Source organism: Enoplosus armatus, chromosome 15 (assembly GCF_043641665.1).
Source record: "Enoplosus armatus isolate fEnoArm2 chromosome 15, fEnoArm2.hap1, whole genome shotgun sequence".
Lineage (NCBI taxonomy): Eukaryota > Metazoa > Chordata > Actinopteri > Centrarchiformes > Enoplosidae > Enoplosus > Enoplosus armatus.
Window position 1 is genome coordinate 20,329,054 of NC_092194.1, and position 23,614 is coordinate 20,352,667.

The 23,614-nt window shown below is 40.0% G+C and overlaps 1 protein-coding gene across 1 annotated transcript; it reads left to right on the plus strand.

Annotated features, from left to right (window-relative positions):
• The first annotated feature begins 1,001 nt into the window (after positions 1-1,001).
• Positions 1,002-22,383, plus strand: LOC139297952 (neuroblast differentiation-associated protein AHNAK). The gene is made up of 10 exons (XM_070920765.1): positions 1,002-1,059; positions 7,356-7,405; positions 8,212-8,322; positions 9,367-9,480; positions 9,606-9,759; positions 10,084-10,244; positions 10,327-15,130; positions 15,260-15,450; positions 15,502-17,817; positions 18,028-22,383. The coding sequence occupies exons 1-10, from the start codon at positions 1,002-1,004 to the stop codon at positions 22,381-22,383; spliced, it is 12,315 nt and encodes a 4,104-aa protein (XP_070776866.1).
• Positions 22,384-23,614: the final 1,231 nt, after the last annotated feature.

Below are 23,614 nucleotides of genomic sequence, written 5' to 3' on the forward strand. Positions count from 1 at the left end.
CCACAAAGGAATACTTGCTTTCACTGCAAGTCACATGTTCAGTCTGTTTCAGGGAAAGACGGGTCTCTGTTTGAATCAGTTGTTTCAGGATTTCCGGACAAACAGGCCTCCGTTAAAGGAATAATGCACCCTAAAATTCTGTAACACTACTATAAAAAATGCATTTTGTCACTTCATGCTGTTGTTATATATTTCTTATACTTGTGGATATGGCTGAAACTAATGATTATTTGTATTTAACTGCTGGTTCGATAAGATGTCATAAAATGGTGAAAAATGCCAATCTCAATTTCCTACAGCCCAAGAGGATTTCTGCAACCCTGAAAACTAGACTTCATCATCATGACTGGCAACACGTGCCGTTTAAGTTTGATTTAGTTTGTTTCCTCTCATGCTTTCCCAGATAACATTTTCATCATCTTGCCGCCACAATGAGGGGTTTTAAACTAAGTGTACACAGCGTCAAATTGAGTTATGACTCCATGTCAATAAACTGTTTCACCCCCTTCTGTTACAGCTGGAGCCAGAAGCTGACATCGTGATTGTCCTTGTCCGATTAGGCCGATCAATGAGACTGAACAGAGGAGAGAGGAAGAAGAAGAGGAGGAGGAGTAGAAGGAGAACTGAGGGATGTGTCTGTGTGTGTTGGGGGGGGGGGCAGCTCCTCCCATAATTAAGTTAGCTTGCTTCGCTGGAGGTCCATGTTTACGGGGCAGGCGAGGGAGTTTCATTCACTCGGCGGACAGCTCTGAGCGCGGAGAAGGCAGCAGCGAGCTCTCTCACTCTTTTCTCTCTCTGGTTATTTCTGCAACTCATCCCTCGCTGTGCTGCGACTGGCGACCCGCACACACAGGCTGATTCAGGACGAGCCGGGAGGGGGGGGTGAAGCAGCAACAGCAGCAGCACCACCTGCCTAACCCTCCTCCACCACCGCCACTCTCCCTCCCTGCCCAGCCCGGGACCTTGTCTTTGCTGCCACCGCCTCCACCACCGCTGCCATCATGTGCGACTGTTTCCACCTGGCCTTCCCCAACTGGCACGCCGCCTCCTCAGGGACGGGTGGGCATCACACTCTCTCTCTGCTCTCTCTGCTCTCGTTTCCCTCTCTGTGTGACTCTGTCTACGCCGTTTTCCCCTGAGTAATTCACTGATTCAGCAGCAGGGTTCAGGAGTGCAGTGGGAGAGATTGCGTTTGTGTGTGTGTGTGTTTATGACAGAGACAATGAGTGAATGTAAGGCGGCTGGTGCTGATGTTGAGTCGTGTTGCTGACCTGCAGTGTGCGCTGGGTGTGTCTGCAGAGTGCAGGGGAGTGTTTGAAGATGTCATCGTCTAGGATGTCAGGCAGCTCTGCACTTCCTCTGTTTCCCTCCTGCTGTGTGTTTGAAGCAGAGGCTCAAAGGCAAACAGTGGCAGTTCAGCAAAGCAGACATCAGGATTGCAAAAAATAGTGGTAGAGGAAAACTTCCTGGGGGTAAAGATGAAAAAGGCGACTGAAATGTGGGAAGAGAACTATTCAAAAAATTAGCAATACCTTCACTGGCAAAACCCCCACAGATATAATCTCTAAAGCTGCAGCCTTGATGTGAAAGAGGGATGAGCTACTATCTGTAACCTTGCATCAGTTTTACTGTAGTAACCTGAAGAATACTAAAACTTCTGAAAGTTTAGGATGCTGAAAGCTCTAAAACTTGTGCTCTGCATATCTTACTGGATACACTGCTCACAGTCTTTCTCTTGATACATCCCATTTTGAATTTTCCCCGATTATAAATGCCGGGTTTAATGGAATCTGATGGATGTTGATCATCATCTTATGTAATTTCACATATCTACATACCATGTAAACAAACCATATCTGATCACGTATGCGGGCATAGAACATAGTTATGTAGATTGTATGAAATTGTTTACATTCAAGCTACATTTGTGATAAAGCAAATTGCTTGTAATCTTGAAAAATAAATAGATGTGTTACTATTCATCATGATGAACGTTTGAACTGCAAACCTGTCAGTATCATGAATAATCGGTTTTGCAGACAGCACTGTTTTTTAAAACATTTTGTAGGAAACGGTTCCTCTAGAGCTCATTTACACATTTGTGTATGATTTATTCAGTTGTTTGCTTTCAGTGGATGTTTAAAAATCACTGATGTACCTCATAGGTGTTCTTGCCAAGAAGGAATAAGCCAAACAGTAAAATGAGCCAAACAAAATCGCTGCATCACCAACATGACATGTCGATGGTTTATGCTTCAGCAGAAAACCACAAAGATTCTCACTGGTATTTACACTGTGTCTCATTTAACGGCCTAATTATGCTCCTTTTCTTCCAGGTACCTACAAAACAATATTGTGTTTGTTATTAGTGGACATCATAGTATTATATATCTTGTTGTTGTATATTGTGTTGGCTGATGTTGTGGGCTCAGGTTGATGTTTGGTGTAAAAAGGCTGTCTGGTAAATTATTAATTTTAAAATAATACTGGCTGTGTGTTTCTATTTCCCACAATTTTCCTGATTTACCTCCGCCGCTACTTTTAATTAAATCAGCCTGCAGATGTGGAGAGGTTTGTGTTGCTCTGAGAGGCTTCAGGCGACGCTCAAGGTCAGAGAGAGAGAGAGAGAGAGATAAGGAGAGGGAGAGGGAGAGAGCTCAGCTTACTGCTAGGAAGTGAGCCAGACGGGTGGCTGAGCTGCTTGGCAGTGGAGCCTAAAGCAGGTGATCCTGATCCATTACGAACCATCAGCCCCAGTCAAACCCTGCTCTTAAATCAATATTACACCACTTGAAAAGTGTGGCTGCTGAAAAGAGTCAATCTGGGCATTTAGTATCGGCCAGGAGGACATTCCTTTAAACATTCATTTACAGTTTTGACAATAGTTTGATCAATTGGGGTTCTAGGAACTTGAAACTAACACCAGAAATTTCACCTGAAATTACTCATGTTCTGTGTCTTTATTCAATGTTTTCGCATTTAATTCATTTCCATTACTTAATTACTACTTAAACCCAGACAAGGGTAACTTTGAGTTACTTGGAATCAATTCTCAGAAATATAAGTGAATGAATGAAATGCATGTTATCCAGACTGTATTTAAATGGCTGTGGTGAAGTTATTGTCAGTTCAACAACTTCCATTTAATAAAACACCACAATCCACCTAATAGATCTGTCAGACCCTTCAATCAAGTAACTCAACTAAACCATCTCATTTCAATCTCAGTCACTTGGTGCTTCAGGCTTGTGAGGCAAAACAAACACAGAGAAGTGTTTGCAAACACAGTTCAACCCAGGTGTAGGCTGCTGACCTGACATAATGTGTGTCTCAGTGTTTGTGTAATTGCATGTCGTGGGAAAACAGGCAGATTAAGATACGAATTCCACAGCTGTGATAAAACTTGCTGTAAATTTGCAGCAGATTAACAGATTGAAAGCATGCGCTTTTGCAGTCTCATGTTCATATAATCCATGCAGAAAATCTAATTCTGTTTCCGCTCAAATCTTATTATAATTTGGATCCAAACAAACTGTCTTCCAGTGAAAGAAGCTTGTGTCTGTCTGGTACACAAAAAAATGAGCAGAATCCAAATCCAAGAGCACAAATAATGAGCTGTATTACTTTATATTAGTTTAGTGAAGGTTGGAGCTTCAGGGAGCCTTCCAGGTGCTTTTCAACAGGAAACACAAACTGGAGCAGAAGGTGGTTACGTAAGCGATGAGCTGAGGACGGCAAAATTACACAATACAGTCAGGATTTTCAGTCGAGTAAATCTACAAACTTTATTTATTTATATATCATATCTATAATAGATTTATATTTCTAGGATTGCATTTTTCGTAAGATCTTATGATTTGAATCAACGCTAACACAAGTGAGTATATGAGAGGTTCACTGGTACAGCCTTGTGTCAGGACAGATGTGGTCAAATGTCCGCATCGGTGTTGTTTGAAAGCAGACAGTAGTTGATCAGCACAAGCGCTGAGGGATGAACCACACCCTAATCCAGAGCTGCAGTTGCACCCAAATATGAATCATGCAGGATCTGCACCACAAAAGACTTCAACATCTACTGCTTGTGCTTATTTATCTGCAGAATGTTGCCATCAAAGTCAAATTAGCAGCAGCCTTATGAATATTTATGATATCTAATGTATGATACTGTAAGCCAGCAAATAAATAGTTCTAATATGTGATTTTATTTTGACAATCTCAGTCAGTGAGAGTTGTTATCAGGCCCTCGGCAATGCCCACATGACAAATATTTGAGAAAGGAGTTCCTACATGTGCGGTGCCAGTAGTTGGCGCATGAACACTGGACATCCGCCCGGATGAAGTGGTGAGTAACATAAGAAATACATCATCCAGTCATGCCAAGCCGGGCCTGAATTCTCCATAAAGCTCACTGCACACATTAAACCCATGATTGACTACTTCAGCAGCTGTGTACTTGAGGCATGGCACATGACAGTTTTCAGCCTTTAGGAACCAGGACTCTCTGGTTAATTTCATGAATCTATCTAAATCTGTTCAGCTTAACTTCCTGAAGACACACTGGACCATCAGTGGCTCCACTTCACTCCACAGCTCCAACAGAATATTTAATGTACCAACAAGAGTCTCAAACCAAAGTATACAAATTAATAAAAGATGACACTGTACTATTTTAGTCAAGCAATTTACTATTGAATGGATATGTGCAGCTGTAAAACCACTTTCAAAACTGTTTATAACAAGAAATAATTCCTCTGAAACTCTGGACCACAGAGACAAACCAAAAGACTGACATTGCTATCCCTAAAAATGTCATAGCTTAAAAAAGTGTCAGTCTCATTGATTTTCTTTAAGGGACTTGGATTGGTTTATGGAACCCTAGCTGTTAAGGGATTGTTAAGGGATTTTTAAGGGATTTTGTACATTGGTTTGTTAACTGGTTGTTAGTAAGTTTCTCCAGATTCCATTAAATGTCCCTGTACTCATTACCTTTGATTCTACTTAATTAAAAGTAAATTGAATTAATTACAGATACTCAGTAACTTTGACAATGGCAATAGCCTTTTGATATAAACGTAAAAAGAAAAATATGAGGCTTTTGAGATGAAGATCGTTTTAACGGTTCCATCAAAAATTGAGGAGTTGTTTAAGGTGGTCTTGAAAAGAAAGGTGTTCTTCCCCTTAATTAATCGATTAAGCGCATTTAAGGGGGTGTGGTATTAATTAATGAGAGGTTAATGTAAATGTAATGTAAGTTGTTTTAAGGAATATGAACCAACTTCAGCACGAGGACCTGTAGAAACCACTTAACTCAGTTTGGGAGTGACACCCAAGGTATGGCTGCAACCTAAAAGTGTCCCGCCTCCTTTGTCCATCTAAGACTGTACAAATCACTTTGGACACTTTGGCAGTCACACTCACGCCAGGAATGTTTAAGGGCAGTTTGGACAACGTGTTATTAACACCTTGGTGTATTTCCAGGAGTTAAACAAACAACAGCATCAGGTAGGTGAGCTGTTTGATTCCACAGAATGGGCTCTGAAATTTAAATTCTGAGAGGTTTTTATTACTCAAACCTAGCTTGAAAGTGAAGGATGGTAATGGCTGCATGATAAGGATTCATACAACACTCAATGGCATCTGTAGAGACTGTTTATTATTCCATTTCACAACATGTCTAGACTGTGCTGTGTTCAGAGTTCACAGTGTGAGTCTTATTTCTGATCCTGGTGTCAGAGCAATGTATGTGTATGACGGCAGTGCAGGTTGTGTTTCAGGTATTTTTTCCAGTAAGAAAAAATCTGAGCTATAATGTAATGTGATAGCTTCTTGAACTCTTTTGAGTTATGAACCTTGAGGAAGCAACACACCCTGATACAGTAAGAGGTTTTTATACCATCATAGTCTCTTGCCTTAACTGACTTCTAATGCACTTACACAGGCAGTCAGAGCTCTTCACATGGCATACATTAAGGCACTGGGTGGGGTGTCTATAAGGTGCTGCAGTATATATGTTCAATACTGTGCATATAGCAGGATTGTTATAATTTTAAAATGTAATTAGTACTTTTCAGGGTTTTAAATGAATTCTTAACCCCAGAAGAAAGTTTGTTTTCAAATGAATTCACAGAAAGTTTAGCCTCTACTATTTTGACATAGAGCAGTTGAAACAAATTTAACCACAGACCTTTTCGTCCAGCATCGCAGGTTATGGGAGATGTTACGATGTTGATGCAGACATTATACGTTTTGGGTGACATTTTCATTAAATTTCTTGATCTGAGTTGAGACTTACAGAGACTGTAGTCTTAGTCCCACAACTTGTTAACTATCTCTTAATAGAAAAAGATTAACATTTTATCTGCAATGGAATAATTCAATACTAATTTCTACTGACAACACAACATCTGCTGATCAATGGCATCTTGATGACATGACATTATTAGCCAATGATGATCTAAAACCACAACTAATGTGGAGATGTGGAGGACGGAGCAAAACTATTTCTAAACAATCGTCAAGCCTTGATTTATGTAAACTTATTATTTGGGAATTTGCTATTTTTATCTCAAACATTTGAACTAGCAACAAGTGGACTACAACTCTAAGTAGGAATCCTGATACAGTGAACGTCACATTAAACGGCCTGAATAAAGAGGTAGTTTAAAATGGAATCAAATCAAGTAGAGTTTAGGTATCAGAGCTGGTAATAATAATAACCTGACTAACCATACTCAAATGGAGTCAGACTTTCCGTTTTCGGCAGCCTTGAGGGGCTGCAGAATCAAATCTGTGGATCAATACAAAGGATCACTTAGCAGATGGAGGAGGCAGCGAGTCCCTGGGGGAATTATTGCCAGGAAGAACGTTAAATAGTCTCATCATCGGCTCCAGTGTCTCTCTGAACCTCAAAACAACTGCCAGGAGTCAGACTGGGTGGAAGTCTCAGCTTATTGCTTGAAAAACAGAAATGCAGATAAACTGGCCAGAAAGCATCACTCTGCTTGAGATAACAGAGTGTACGTTTTTATACTACTATAATTCAGTGCAAACAAATTAAGTAAATATGTACTTAATTTTGTTGATTGCTTTTTATTTGCTGTATGTGTACATGTGTAATGCCTGTTTGAAAAATTACATTTAACATCATTAATTTAGATTAAGTGGACTCACAGCTTCACTGGTGCAGCTAAAATTACCTAATGCAAATTTCCCTTTAGTCGCGCATCATCATCACAAGTTATTTACTTGTGCTTGCAAAGCCTGTTGGAATGAAAACTGAAATGTTTAAAATATTATTACAACAAGCAGATGTCATATCAGATGTTATTTTTGTGTGTGTTTTTTTGTGTGAACAGGAGCTGGTCGAAGGCTGAGAGCACCAGAGCCTGGTACAGAGGACGATTCAGTGAGTGACTTCACTGTGACTCAAAGTGAAATGAATGTTTTATTTGATGTCTTTCTGTTTGATTTCTTCATCAGTCACCAAAGTTTTCTCTCTTGGCTTCAATCAACAGAAAATCAGTACGTTAAAGCTGAAAACTTTCAGTTATATATGTATACACCATATGCACACTGCTCCCGATCTGAGTCCTTATCTCTGATACCGAGTCTGATCGGACACTTTTATTTACCTATATGTTGATTAAATATGTGTCTGAAACATTGACCTGACAGCTGTAGCCTTCTAAATTTGACACACCTTACTTCTCTGGGGGTACTTGATCTGCAGGCCCTAGTTCAAAACTATTAAACTGATTCATCCTTTGGGGACCATTAATGTCTGTCACCAAATTTTTACCGGAAATTAGTCAAATTATTTTTTAGATACTTTGCTCTGTACCAAAGTGTTGGACTGACAAACCAGCCAACATTGCCATCCCTGGAAACACCACTAATGTGACAATTATTAAATGCCAAACAGCCAAACACGCAGTCAATGCTTCCTCTGGCATAGCAAGGTGTTATCACACTATTTGTGCTCCAGTTTTCTCCAGACCTTTGTGGTTTATGCTGCAGGCACAGCTACATGCGTTTTAACATTAAAACTGTTTTCAGGTAGCTGAAGAGGAGAAGATGCTGTTTTAGCAGATGAAAAAATGTCTGACTGAAACCTACTCAAATGTCGTGATATCTCTTTGAAATGATTGAACAACTGTTTTGGGAATAAACCAAGCGGCTGTTTTCGTGCTGACTGACCTCATGTCCACACAGACATGTGACGAGCCATCTCAGTTCACAGAGGGAGAGAGACCACGCCCTCAAGGATCGTCCCCCGTCGAGGAGTATCCTGAAACCGAAAAATACACCGACAGTGACAAAGAGGTACAGAGCACCAACAAAAGACAACATTAAGACATAAATCAGTGAACTTGTTTACATGCACTTCAATAACCTGGATATGCAGTTATTATAATATAATAATAATATAATATAAACATCAGGTTTTTCCAGCAGAAATCACTGGGTTTCTCTTAATCTCACACCTTTCTTATTAACATGACTTTTCAGAAATGAGGTTACTGTAGAGAGGGGCCTGTAATACGGTTACTTAAATACCTAAAAAACGACAAATTAGGTTAAATAACTTAGAAAAACAAGCTTGTGACCAAGAGAAGCAAGCTTGTCTATTTGGCTCATTTAGGCTCACACGAAGTTACAGTATGTCCTAAAATCATAGTGAGGAGTATCTTTAATGACTAAAACAAAGACTAGTGAAAACTAGTTAAAACTAAATCTTTGATGGAGGAAAATGTTCGGTTGGTTCTGTTTCTTTCCTCACAACCTTGAAAAAGCCACAGCCTGCAAGGAAACAACACCACTTATAGCTTGTTGTTGCATAAAGTCTGCTATAGCGGCAGGGTTTTGATAAATTGTTCTACCAATTTAGTAATTTGTTCCCTCAAATTAAGGAGTAAATTAAAGTATCACCATCTATCCATTTGTTTTTCCCCCTCGGCACTCTCATTATGGACACATTTATTTTGATCTTTGACTGAGATATGTGGATATACTTTGTATATTGAGTGCACAAATTAATAATGTGAGGTAACTAATCCACTACACATACAGTATTAGGCTCCGTATTTGTGTTCAGTCAACAAAGTGTGGTGTTAGATGGGCTCTCTGTTTTGTTTACTCTTGCATCTTGCAATTGTGATCCAGACTCAGCTGCTCCCATGTATTAATGTATGTATATACAGTGCATTACCCTTCCCTCTCAGTGCAAATACGTTCAAAGCCTGTTGATGAAATATCTCAGTCGCCTTTTTTTGTTTAAATAAGGCAGAAGCTCTGACTGCAACAGTAATCTTTTTTCAGTATCATGTTTATTTAAAATCAAATTATATTTTTCTATTTTCCTTTTAGTGTGAAGCAGAGCATGACCCACACCACAAAAGTAGGAGTGGAAAGAAAACTAAAAAGTCTGGGCTTGGGTCGATGTTTGAAAAGCGCTCAACTCCAAAGATGAGTAAACTGAAGGTGAGATATTCCCACTTCCTGCTCTCTGTGCTGTATCTGTGGATCCCTTCAGGCTGTGCTGCAGCAGAGAATAGCACAGCTACAGGTAAAATGATTTCATCTTTTCTATTCTGATGTGTTGGCAGGAAGTTCCCAGCCCTGAGTCTGGGGTGATAGTGAAAACAGCCAAAGATGGATGTGCGGAGGGTCTCATTTATAGTGGAGGGGGGAAAGAGGGAATCTTCATTAAGGAAGTGGTACCAGAGTCACCTGCCTCAAAAAGTCTGAAACTGAAAGAAGGTAAAGCAGCAGTTGTGACACTTTCTTTACAATTACAATGAAAACTGAAAATGATCATTTGAGTGAGAAATGTGGGATTAATGAAGCTTCTAATTGGGTCCATTGGAACTTGGTTCTTTAAAATCTTGGATTGTATTTTCCAATTTAAGAATTTCAAATCCATTACAAATATTAACAGCCATAAAAAAAACTCCCATTCAAAACTACAAATAGACATAGTACTAACACTTTTGTCCTTACAAATGTCATTAGCTTAGCTGGTTTCATAGACTGAAACCCTTCTTATATAAGTGCTTCTAAAATATTTTGCTCTTGTTTACGCAGGTGATCAGATTCTGAGTGCAACAGTGTATTTTGACAACGTGTCATATGAGGATGCTATTCAGATTCTGGAGCACGCTCAGGCTTACAAAGTGAAGCTATGCTTGAAACGCAAACCAGACATCACAGAGACTGAACCAGCCACCGAATCTGACGTCATCCCTGTAACTATTTTAAAGTTGTCTCCTCAGACTCTTTGTGATAGGTAGACTTAAACTGACATTTCCTATTTCTCTTGCTCAACAGGAGGATGATGTCTACGCTCCAGAGATGAGGGAGCAAGGAAAAACCAAAAGGCGTGGTGATGCCCGCATTTCGTGGCCTAAGTTTCCCTCCTTTGGAAAAGGACGGAAGTCCCGCTTCACAAGGTCTCACAGTTCCTCAGAGGCTGATGAGCAGAGAAAGCTTGAGCTTAGCCCCACCACTAGTGACACTGAGTCACCTATAAAATCTCAGGATGCTCTCAAAGGCAAGAAGAAGCATAAAATAAAGCTTTCTGCTCTGACAAAGAGAGGTCGCATAAGTTCATCTGAAGACCAGGACACAGGCGCACCAACAAGTGGGCAGATCAGTGGCAACATTCTCCGGACACATGAAGCATCAGACATGCTTTCACCTGAGTGCCTTGAAAGGCCCTTGGGAGAAACCCCTGAAGTCTATGTGACAGAGGATCTGAAAGTAGTGGAAGATTTAAGACTTGAGCAAAATGATCAAAAACTGACTGAACCTCAAACTGTTCAACACAAGGTGGAACTCATCACTATAGATAGCACTTTGAAAACAGAAGATCTAACTGTGGCTCTGGCAGATCAAGAAAGCCCCTCTGGTATCAAGTCCCCTGACGGAAAGAAAAAGAAGAAAGAACGGTCTGAATTAAAAATGAAAATTTTGGGGAAGGATAAACTGCACAAGAAAGATGGAAAAGCAAAATCCTCACCAAAAAGGCTGAAAACGCTGGGTGCAAGTATTGAAATTGCAGATAAACCTGAAAATGAGAAATCAGGTGTCATCCCAAGTTTTGAGTCAGACACAAAACTACAGGGAGATCAACTAGCACTTGATGCCAATACCCGAATAATCAGCAGTGAGAGTTCAAAGGTAATCTCAGCCAAATCAGTGACCACACAGATGGAAATGAGTGTACCAAAGGTGGAACTTAATTTGAAAGGTGAGGAAAAATCAAAGGAAGGCAAGGACATTAAACAAAAATTAGAAACAAAGACAGGTCCAACATTCAAACTGCCTAAAATAGGCTTTAGTAACATTGCTACTGAGGAAACTATACAAAAAATGAATTCAAATGTTGAAGAATGCACAACTAAAATTGAGCAGCTTACAACTGAGGGTACAGAAGTGAAAGAAGATCCTTATGAGCGACTGTCAAAAAGCAGTCTCTCCAGAACAAAACTTCCCAAACGTGAAGACATTGAGATTCCAGGTATGGAGGACATGTCGTTGAGGACTACAGCCAAAAGAATTAAAGAACCCAAAGCTGTTCCTATGGGACATTATGAAGAAATTCAATCTGAAACAGTACAACTGTCAATTGATGTTGACAGCGTGAAAGAGGCAGTTTCAAAATTGCCTGGATTTAAGCTGCCTAAGGTTGACACGTCTGGAGTGCCTATTCCTGAAGAAATTACTGTGATAGATGCAAATGCACAAAGAATATCAGTGAAAACACCAACTAAAGTTGTAGACACCAAAACAAAACATGAGGCACACTTCACTAAGTTTGACATAACTGCCTCTCCAGAAATCTCCAAGACTACAGTCAAACTACCAAAGATCACACCTGCTGATTTAACCTCAGAGGAACTTTTAATCGCAACTGAGGTAGATTTAAAAACATCTGAAAAGAAATACAAAACTAAGGCAAAACAAAGCGACAAAGAGATTAAAACTGAGGTTTATGAACGAGAACATATTATAATACCTGGAAAAGAAAGTGCACAAGAAGCAGTCATTCTTCAGGCACAAGAAACTAAGAAAACACAAGGCACAGAGGGCATCAAATTTGAATATGAATCCCCAGCTACACTCAGCCCAAAAGAATCAGATAAGAAATCAAAGAAGGCAAAGATAACCATGCCTAGCTTTGGGATTGCAAAACCAGACATAAAAACCCCTGACATTGGAATTGACTTGCCAAAGCAAAATATCTCTGAGCAAAAAAGTGATAAAGTAAAAGGAGGAAGGATTATATTCCTCCAAGAAGTAAAAACGTCACAAATTGAAACATGGAAAGGCAAAGAGCAGATTGGAGGAGTCATATCTGATGTCAAAATACCTGAAATTGACGGCATCGAATACATTGATTCAGTAGGTGGTTCACCAATCAAAAAGGATGTTGGCATTAGACTTACTGACTTTGGTGTTAATCTTGATGCTGCAAAGCCAAAGGCTGACATCTCCTTTCCAGAGATCAAAGGTGAAATAAAAGATGTTGAAGCTGAAGAGCACACAATCAAACTGCCCATATTTGGAGCAATTACTGCAGACAACAGTGTAAATGTGCCTGATGCAGATAAGGACATAAACATTGATGTGGCAGAGATAAAAACACATGGGAAGGGTAGCAAGTTTAAAATGCCAAATCTTGGCATCTCTGTGCCAAAGGTGAAAGGACCTAAAATTGATTCAAGTCTATCAAAAGAAGATGTAGATGTCACACTACCAGATGCTAAAGCTGAGGTCAAACTTCCAGAAGTTCCTGAGGTTGACGTTACACTTGGAAATGTTTGTATTCCCGAGCAAAAGATGGAGCTTGAAAGACCTGAACTGGAAATCAAACACCTGCAGAGTGACCGTGAATTTGATGGGCAAGGAAGCAAGTTCAAGATGCCCAAGTTGGGAATTGCAATGCCAAAAGTCAAAGGGCCTGAATTTGATTTAAGCTTATCAAAGAAAGACTTTGATGTCACACTACCAGAGGCTAAAGCTGAAGTCAAACTTCCAAAAGCCCCTGAGATTGATGTTACCCTTGGAAGCATAGATGCTTTTATTCCAGAGCAAACGATGGACATCAAAAAACCTGAATTGGAAATCAAACCTCTGCACACTGAAGTTGAGCTTGACGAGCAAGGACGCAAGTTTAAAATGCCAAAGTTGGGAATGTCAATGCAAAATGTAAAAGGACCTGAAATTCACTTTGGCTTATCAAATAAAGATGGAGATGTGACACTACCAGAAGCCAAAGCTGAAGTAAAAGTACCTGAAGTTGAACTAAAAGAACCCTCTGCTATGGTGGAAATTAAAGCTGCTGAAATGAAAGTTGCGGCAAAAGGTAGAGAAGGATCACCATCAAAATTTAAGATGCCGACATTCAAACTTCCAAAATTTGGAATTGGTACTCCAAATGTCTCCGTTGAAGTACCTGATATGGACAAAGATGTCAAAATCGATGGAGCTGACATTAATATCCCTGAAGAAGTTTCTGCGGTCAACATTGCAACACCCAGCAGTGACATTGAAGGCCCTTCAATAGACATGAAAACTACAGAAACTGAACAGGACGGAAAAGGAAGCAAGTTTAAAATGCCACATCTTGGTTTCTCTATGTCAAAGGTGAAAGGACCTAAAATTGATTTATCAAAGAAAGACGTGGATGTCACATCAACAGAGGCTAGAGCTGTTGTAAATCTTCCAGAGGTCGATCTTGGAAAAATACATGTTTCAAGTCCAGATGCTACGTTGGAGGTTAATAAACCTGAACTGGAAATGCAGTCCTTGCTGACCGAGGGTGAACTTGATGGACAAGGAGAAAAGTTCAAAATGTCAAAGTTTGGAATCAAAATGCCAAAAGTAAAAGGCCCAGAAATTGACTTGAGCTTCTCAAAGACAGAAGTTGATGTTCCACTACCACAGACAAAAGTTGATGTGAAATTCCCAGATTCCACTAAAATTGATGGAAGTCTTGGAAAAGCAGAAGTTTTGATTCCAGAGGCAAAGGCCAAAGTTAAAAAACCTGAGCTGGAAATTAAACCTTTGCAGACTGACGTCGAACTTGAAGGACAAGGAGGCAAGTTCAAAATGCCAAAGTTTGGAATCACAATGCCAAAAGTAAAAGGGCCTGACATAGAATTAAACTTTTCAAATAAAGAGGTAGAAGTGACACTTCCAGAAGCCAAAACTGAGGTTGAACTCCCAGAAGCTCCTAAAATTGCTGTGGATATGAAACCACCAGAGTGTGAAGCAGAACTTCATGGGCAAGGAAGCAGGTTTAAAATGCCAAAGTTTGGAATCGCAATGCCAAAAGTAAAAGGGCCTGAAATTGATTTAAACTTCTCAAAGAAAGATGTAGATGTCACACTTCCAGAGGCCAAAGCTGAGGTCGAACTCCCAGAGGCTCCTAAACTCGCTGTGGATATGAAACCACCAGAGTGTGAAGCAGATATTGAAGAGCAAGGACACAAGTTTAAAATGCCAAAGTTTGGAATCACAATGCCAAAAGTAAAAGGGCCTGAAATTGATTTAAATTTCTCAAAGAAAGATGTAGATGTGACACTTCCAGAGACCAAAGCTGAGATCAAACTCCCAGAAGCTCCTAAACTTGCTGTGGATACGAAACCACCAGAGTGTGAAGCAGACATTGATGGGCAAGGACGCAAGCTTAAAATGCCAAAGTTTGGTATCACAATGCCAAAAGTTAAAGGGCCTGAATTTGATTTAAGCTTATCAAAGAAAGATGTAGATGTCACACTACCAGAAGCAGAAGCAGAAGTCAATCTCCCTGATGTTGAACTAAAAGAACCCACTGCTAAAGTGGAAATTACAGCTCCTGAGATTGAAGCTCAGTCAAGCAGTGTGAAAGGATCACCATCAAAATTTAAATTGCCAACATTCAAATTTCCCAAATTTGGACTTGCAACTCCAAATGTCAGCGCTGAAATAACTGATAAAGACAAAGAAATCAAAATCGGTGGAGCTGACATGCACATAAAAGTGCCAGACACAGATGTCAATGTACCAGAAGTTAAAGCAGATGTCCATTTTCCAGAGGTTAAAGTCAAAGAGCCTTCAGGAGGTGTTGTGATGGAGCAACAGCCAGGTGTGGAGGCAGACACAAAACTGAAAAGGCCAAGGTTTTCACTGCCCAAATTTTCTTTTTCAAAACCAAGTGTTAAGGCCCCAGGAGTTGATGTCAGTCTTCAGAATGTGAATGTTGCTATTCCAATAGGAAAGGTGGAAGTGAAAGGAGGGGGAGTGGATATGAAACCACCAGAGTGTGAAGCAGAAGTTGACAGGCAAGGAAGCAAGTTTAAAATGCCAAAGTCTGGAATGACAATGCCAAAGATAACAGGGCCTGAATTTGATTTAAACTTCTCAAAGAAAGATATAGATCTGACGCTTCCAGAAGCCAAAGCTGCGGTCGACCTCCCAGAAGCTCCTAAAATTGCTGTGGAGATGAAACCACCAGAGTGTGAAGCAGAAATGGAGGGTCATGGAGGGAAGTTTAAAATACCAAAGTTTGGAATCACAATGCCGAAGGTAACAGGGCCTGAATTTGATTTGAGTGTATCAAAGAAAGATGTAGATGTGACACTACCAGAAGCCCACGCTGAAGTCCAACTCCCTGACGTTGAACTGAAAGAACTGTCTGCTGAAGTGAAAATTAAAGCTCCCGAGATCAAGGTTGTGACAAAGGATACAGAAGGATCACCATCAAAGTTTAAGATGCCGACAGTGAAATTACCAAAATTTGGAGTTGGTATTCCAAGTGCCACTGTAGAAGTGCCCGATACAGATAAAGATGTCAAAATCGATGGAGTTGATGTCACGATTCCTGAAGAGGTTCTTGCAGTTGACATTGCAGCACCCAGCATTGACACTGAAGGCCCATCAATAGATATGAAAACTACAAGAACTGAACAGGAAGGAAAAGGAAGCAAGTTTAAAATGCCAAAGTTTGGAATCACAATGCCAAAGGTAACAGGGCCTGAATTTGATTTAAACTTCTCAAAGAAAGATATAGATCTGACTCTTCCAGAAGCCAAAGCTGAGGTCGAACTCCCAGAAGTTCCAAAAATTGCTGTGGAGATGAAACCACCTGAGTGTGAAGCAGATATGGATAGTCATGGTGGGAAGTTTAAAATACCAAAGTTTGGAATAAAAATGCCAAAGGTAACAGGGCCTGAATTTGATTTAAGTGTATCAAAGAAAGATGTCGATGTGACAATACCAGAAACTAAAGCTGAAGTCCAACTCCCTGACGTTGAACTGAAAGAACCTTCTGCTGAAGTGAAAATTAAAGCTCCGGAGATGAAGGTTGTGACAAAGGGTAAAGAAGGATCACCATCAAAGTTTAAGATGCCGACACTGAAATTGCCAAAATTTGGAGTTGGTACTCCAAGTGCCACTGTAGAAGTGCCCGATACAGACAAAGACATCAAAATCGATGGAGCTGATATTAAAATTCCTGAAGAGGTTCTTGCAGTTGACATTGCAGCACCCAGCATTGACACTGAAGGCCCATCAATAGATATGAAAAGTACAGGAACTGGACATGAAGGAAAAGGAAGTAAGTTTAAAATGCCAAGTCTTGGTTTTTCTGTGCCTCAAGTCAAACATCCTGACATTGATTTAAGCTTATCAAAGAAAAATGTAGACGTGACACTACCAAAAGCCAAAGCTAAAGTTCAACTCCCTGATGTTGAAGAAAAAGAATCTTCTGCCAAAGTGGAAATTAAAGCACCTGGAGTTGATGTTCAGACAAGTAATGTTGAAGGATCACCATCAAAATTTAAAATGCCAACATTCAAATTGCCCAAATTTGGAACTGCTACTCCAAAGGTCAGTGTGGAAGTACCTGATGTGGACAAAGACATTATAACTCATGAAGGACAGCTGGAAGTACCTAAAGAGGGAGCTACAGTGGATGTAAGAGCACCCAGTATTGATATTGAAGGCCTATCTGTAGATGTGAAAGCTAAAGGAAGTGAACTTGAGGGATCAGGAAGCAAATTTAAAATGCCAAAGTTTGGCATCTCAATGCCCAAAGTCAAAGGACCTGAAATCGATTTGAGCTTATCAAAGAAAGATGTAGATGTCACACTCCCAGAAGCCAAAGCTGAAGTTCAACTTCCGGATGTTAAAATAAAACAACCGTCTGCTAAAGTGGAAATTAAAGCTCCTGAGATTGAAGCTCAAACAGGTCATGTTGAAGGATCACCGTCAAAACTTAAAATGCCAACATTCACTTTACCCAAATTTGGAGCTGCCACTCCAAAGGTCAGTGTGGAAGTACCTGATGTGGACAAAGACATCAAAATTGATGGAGCAAAGCTGGAAGTACCTAAAAAGGGAGCTACAGTGGATGTCACAGCACCCAGCATTGCAACTGAAGGCATATCTGTAGATGTGAAAGCTAAAGGAAGTGAACTTGAAGGACCAGGAAGCAAATTTAAAATGCCAAAGTTTGGCATCTCAATGCCCAAAGTGAAAGGACCTGAGATTGATTTAAGTTTATCAAAGAAAGATGTAGATGTCACATTACCAGAAGCTAAAGCTGAGGTCAAACTGCCTGATGTTGGAGTCAAAGAACCTGAAGCTGCCATTTCAGTACCAGATGCACCTACACTTGAGGTTGAAGCCAAGTTGAAACGACCAAACTGGACATTTCCTACATTTTCATTTTCAAGGACAAGTGGTAAAGTCCCTGATGTTGACGTCAACCTTGAAACACCAAAAGTTGATATTACATCACCAGAGGCCAAAGAAGAAGTCTGTCTACCAGATGTTGAAGTCCAAGGACCTTCTGGGGCTATTGCAATGGAAGAGCCACCTGCTGCAGAACTTGATGCAAACTTGAAAAAAACAAGATTTTCACTACCCAGATTTTCTTTCTCAAAGTCAAGTGTTAAAGAACCCGAAGTCAGTGCTAAGCTTCCACATGTTGATGTTTCTCTTCCAGAGGGAAAAGTGGGAGTCAAACAACCTGAGGTGGAGCTTAAGCCACCCAAAGGTGATGTAGAATTAGAAGGGAAGGACAGTAAGTTTAAAATGCCAAAGTTTGGAATCTCAATGCCAAAAGTAAAAGGGCCTGAAATCGATATGAGCTTATCAAAGAAGGATGTAGATGTCACGCTCCCAGAAGCCAAAGCTGAGGTTCAACTTCCAGATGTTAAAATAAAGCAATCGTCTGCTAAAGTGGAAATGAAAGCTCCTGAGATTGAAGCTCAAACAGGTCATGTTGAAGGATCACCGTCAAAACTTAAAATGCCAACATTCACATTACCCAAATTTGGAGCTACCACTCCAAAGGTCAGTGTGGAAGTACCTGATGTGGACAAAGACATTAAAATTGATGGAGCTAAGCTGGAATCACCTAAAAAGGGAGCTACAGTGGATGTCACAGCACCCAGCATTGACACTGAAGGCATATCTGTAGATGTGAAAGCTAAAGGAAGTGAACTTGAAGGATCAGGAAGCAAATTTAAAATGCCATGGTTTGGCATCTCAATGCCAAAAGTAAAAGGGCCTGAAATTGATTTGAGCTTATCAAAGAAAGATGTAGATGTCACACTTCCAGAGACCAAAGCTGAAGTTCAACTTCCGGATGTTAAAATAAAACAATCGCCTGCTAAAGTGGAAATTAAAGCTCCTGAGATTGAAGCTCAAACAGGTCATGTTGAAGGGTCCCCGTTAAAACTTAAAATGCCAACATTCACGTTACCCAAATTTGGAGCTGCCACTCCAAAGGTCAGTGTGGAAGTACCTGATGTGGACAAAGACATCAAAATTGATGGAGCTAAGCTGGAAGTACCTAAAAAGGGAGCTACAGTGGATGTCACAGCACCCAGCATTGCAACTGAAGGCATATCTGTAGATGTGAAAGCTAAAGGAAGTGAACTTGAAGGATCAGGAAGCAAATTTAAAATGCCAAGGTTTGGCATCTCAATGCCAAAAGTAAAAGGGCCTGAAATTGATTTGAGCTTATCAAAGAAAGATGTAGATGTCACACTTCCAGAGACCAAAGCTGAAGTTCAACTTCCGGATGTTAAAATAAAACAATCGTCTGCTAAAGTGGAAATTAAAGCTCCTGAGATTGAAGCTCAAACAGGTCATGTTGAAGGATCACCATCAAAATTTAAAATGCCAACATTCACACTACCCAAATTTGGAGCTGCCACTCCAAAGGTCAGTGTGGAAGTACCTGATGTGGACAAAGACATCAAAATTGATGGAGCTAAGCTGGAAGTACCTAAAAAGGGAGCTACAGTGGATATCACAGCACCCAGCATTGCAACTGAAGGCATATCTGTAGATGTGAAAGCTAAAGGAAGTGAACTTGAAGGACCAGGAAGCAAATTTAAAATGCCAAGGTTTGGCATCTCAATGCCAAAAGTAAAAGGGCCTGAAATTGATTTGAGCTTATCAAAGAAAGATGTAGATGTCACACTTCCAGAGACCAAAGCTGAAGTTCAACTTCCGGATGTTAAAATAAAACAATCGTCTGCTAAAGCGGAAATTAAAGCTCCTGAGATTGAAGCTCAAACAGGTCATGTTGAAGGATCACCATCAAAATTTAAAATGCCAACATTCACATTACCCAAATTTGGAGCTGCCACTCCAAAGGTCAGTGTGGAAGTACCTGATGTGGACAAAGACATCAAAATTGATGGAGCTAAGCTGGAAGTACCTAAAAAGGGAGCTACAGTGGATATCACAGCACCCAGCATTGCAACTGAAGGCATATCTGTAGATGTGAAAGCTAAAGGAAGTGAACTTGAGGGATCAGGAAGCAAATTTAAAATGCCAAAGTTTGGCATCTCAATGCCCAAAGTTAAAGGACCTGAAATTGATTTAAGTTTATCAAAGAAAGATGTAGATGTCACACTCCCAGAAGCCAAAGCTGAAGTTCAACTTCCGGATGTTAAAATAAAACAACCGTCTGCTAAAGTGGAAATTAAAGCTCCTGAGATTGAAGCTCAAACAGGTCATGTTGAAGGATCACCGTCAAAATTTAAAATGCCAACATTCACTTTACCCAAATTTGGAACCGCCACTCCAAAGGTCAGTGTGGAAGTACCTGATGTGGACAAAGACATCAAAATTGATGGAGCAAAGCTGGAAGTGCCTAAAAAGGGAGCTACAGTGGATGTCACAGCACCCAGTATTGCAACTGAAGGCATATCTGTAGATGTGAAAGCTAAAGGAAGTGAACTTGAAGGACCAGGAAGCAAATTTAAAATGCCAAAGTTTGGCATCTCAATGCCCAAAGTTAAAGGACCTGACATTGATTTAAGTTTATCAAAGAAAGATGTAGATGTCACATTATCAGAAGCTAAAGCTGAGGTCAAGCTGCCTGATGTTGGAGTCAAAGAACCTGAAGCTGCCATTTCAGTACCAGATGCACCTACACTTGAGGTTGAAGCCAAGTTGAAACGACCAAACTGGACATTTCCTACATTTTCATTTTCAAGGACAAGTGGTAAAGCCCCTGATGTTGACGTCAACCTTGAAACACCAAAAGTTGATATTACATCACCAGAGGCCAAAGAAGAAGTCTGTCTACCAGATGTTGAAGTCCAAGGACCTTCTGGGGCTATTGCAATGGAAGAGCCACCTGCTGCAGAACTTGATGCAAACTTGAAAAAAAATACATTTTCACTACCCAGATTTTCTTTCTCAAAGTCAAGTGTTAAAGAACTTCAAGTCAGTGGTAAGCTTCCACATGTTGGTGTTTCTCTTCCAGAGGGAGACGTGACAGTCAAACAACCTGAAATGGAAATTAAAGCTCCTGAGCTTGAAGCTGAACATGATGGACAAGAAAGCAAGTTTAAATTGCCAAAGTTTGGCATCACATTACCAAAATCTAAAGGACCTGAAGATTTAAATGCATCACAGAAAGATGTAGACATCACACTGCCAGAAGTTAAAGCAGAGGTCAAACTCCCTAAACCTGAAGTCAAAGAATCTTCAGCTAGTGTGGAAATTAAAGCTTCTGAGACTGAAGCTAAGTCAAAAGATGTTGGAGGATCACCATTAAAATTTAAAATGCCAACAGTGAAAATGCCGAAATTTGGAGGTGCTACCTATGATGTCACCGTAGGAGCACCTGATGCAGACAAAGTAGCTGAAACTGATGGAGCTAAAATTAAGGAGGATGTTAGTGTAAACATCAAAGCTCTAAGTGTTGATATTAAAACGGATGTGTCCAAAGAAGCAATAACAGATTCCGAAACGCCAAAGACTGAGACTGACAGTGTAGGTCTTGGCTCTCCAAGTAAATTCAAATTACCATCATTTAAAATGCCAAAGCTGAGTTTCTCAAGACCCAAACCTGAAGAAGAATGTGTCCCTGTTGAAACTGAATGCAAAGAAGATCAGCTGGAAATGGAAGTTGAGCCGAAAGGAGAGAGTAAATCACCAAAAATGACTCTGACATCATTTGGTGAGATCCTCAAGAATGTTGATGTTGAATTTGATGTTCCAAAAGTGGAAGAAAATCTTGAAACTTCAAAGAAAGTTCATGAAACAGATGAACCCAATGGAAAACAGCTAGAGACAAAGGAAAAGGAAACAAATACCAAGCAAGATACTGTCAAAAGTCCTGAGAGGACAGGTTGGTTTAAATTTCCCAAGTTTGGACTGTCCTCCCCATCAGAACCTGCCAAGATTTCTGAAAAAGACAAGCACAAGGATGAAGGGGAAACAGTGGATGAGGAAATAAGCCCCACCTGTTCTGTCCAGTCATCAGACGCCTTTGCTGATATTAGCTCAGCAATGACAAGTGAGCATGTTGGCCTGTCCTTATCGTCTCCAACCAAGGTAACTGTCAAATACTCTGATCCTAATGCTGCCACAGGACTTGGAGAGATGCACAGTAACGTCATTACTTCCACCACAAGGACTGAGCTGATCTCGGTTGAGCCCAACTTGCCTGAGAAAATCACCATTCTGTCATCTGGAGTTTCATCTTCATCGGAAGACACGCTCAGACTGGAATCTGGGAAAATACACGTCATTACATCAAATATACAAGCCACCCCAGAGGCACAGCATGCCAAGCTCCTAACTGCTGTCCAAGTCCAATCAGCTGCAGGCCTTCCCCTAAAATCAGAGGGTAACGAAGCTGCATCATGGACTGTCAAAGATTCACAAAGCAGCAAGAGAACGGTCTTTGAGAAGCATTTAGTTAGGGAAACATCAAGTGAAAGCAAAGAAACAATTGTAGTGACTAAACAAATTTCACATACGTTTGACTCTTCTGTCTCAGGTGAGACAGCTTCATCCATTCAACGACTGAGAGACTCGATGCACTCTGAGAAAATGAGGTTCTTTGATGAAGCTGAAAAGTGACATAACTTGTTGTAAATTATGTCTTAAGATACAATCCCTCATTGAGACTGCCTCTCCAGTCTCAGAAGTCATGTGACAGAAGGGTGAGATAGAAAACAGGTTGGCAACTGACGAAGATTGTTAGCAAGTCTGACTTACCAATCAGGGGAAAGATTTTGTCAGTGTTCATGTGTTAACTTCAGTCTCTGGTTGCATGCCGTTGGCCTATAAAGAGATGGATTAATGTAATACGCACTGAAAATGTGATTAAGTTGTTAATAAGCTGTGTAACGGAGTGCCCTTAACGCAAATTACAACAGGGCTTTACCAAATATCTTATTATGGTACAGAACTAAAGTAAGCCATGTCTTTTGCTAATCAAAACTTATAATGTCTTTGTGGTTTCATAGTTTTTAATGTACAACACTGATCCAACTTACTTGTGCTCTTATTGTGTCGGATGATAATCACCAGTGCATTTGATTTAAAAACAGCTGATCTGAACAAGACTGTTGCAAAAATCGATCAATGTTATTGACATTCCAAACTATGTTTACAGTAATTTCAGTGTTAAAAGCTGACAGTAGAGAACACCTACAACACAATAGTGCAGTATATGACAGAAAAATGAAAATGTACATGTATCACCAAGATATTCTTGTTGCTGTAGCTAAAATGTAAAGAAACAATAGCAATGCAAAGCTGAAATGAAACGCTTATGATCAAACACAGCAAGTGTACTGCTGCAAGTATATTTTTATCAATATTTTGCTTAGAGCCTAATTTGCTATAGTAAAAATATAATATATAACAGTATGTTCTCTTTCAATATCACTGTACAAAGCGGGAATATTAAACTGGCTGTGTAAATAGCTTTTAATGATCTCTGGGGTTTTATTTGATTACTGTTCCTCTTTGAATTCTGATAGGCTTTGACTCAACGTGTTTGTAAAGTTATACACAATAAATAAATATTATTATATGCAAACCTGTGGCTGAAGCTGTTGATGAGAGTTATGTTCTGTAATCCAGGTCAGTGGGTTTCAAACCTGTTTGGCTTGTGGCCTTGATTCAACCAAAGATTCTTTTCCTGGTTATTCTGTTTCATTTGATGAAATTTGATGAGATTTTGTGAAATTTTAGATCACCAAATTTAAAATAAAGGCATACTTTTAGTGCTATCAAAATTAGTTCAAGTGGGCTGAATGAGTAATGACTAAAAATACATTAGTCAACATAAAGTTATCATCTC

What these genes read in the sequence shown, in the direction of transcription:
- LOC139297952 (XM_070920765.1), top strand. Translation starts at nt 1,002, where the DNA reads ATGTGCGACTGTTTCCACCTGGCCTTCCCCAACTGGCACGCCGCCTCC. An exon ending in CCGAATCTGACGTCATCCCT is followed by an intron (nt 10,245 to 10,326) that starts GTAACTATTTTA and finishes CTTGCTCAACAG; the next exon opens with GAGGATGATGTCTACGCTCC. An exon ending in TTCCAGAAGCCAAAGCTGCG is followed by an intron (nt 15,451 to 15,501) that starts GTCGACCTCCCA and finishes AAACCACCAGAG; the next exon opens with TGTGAAGCAGAAATGGAGGG.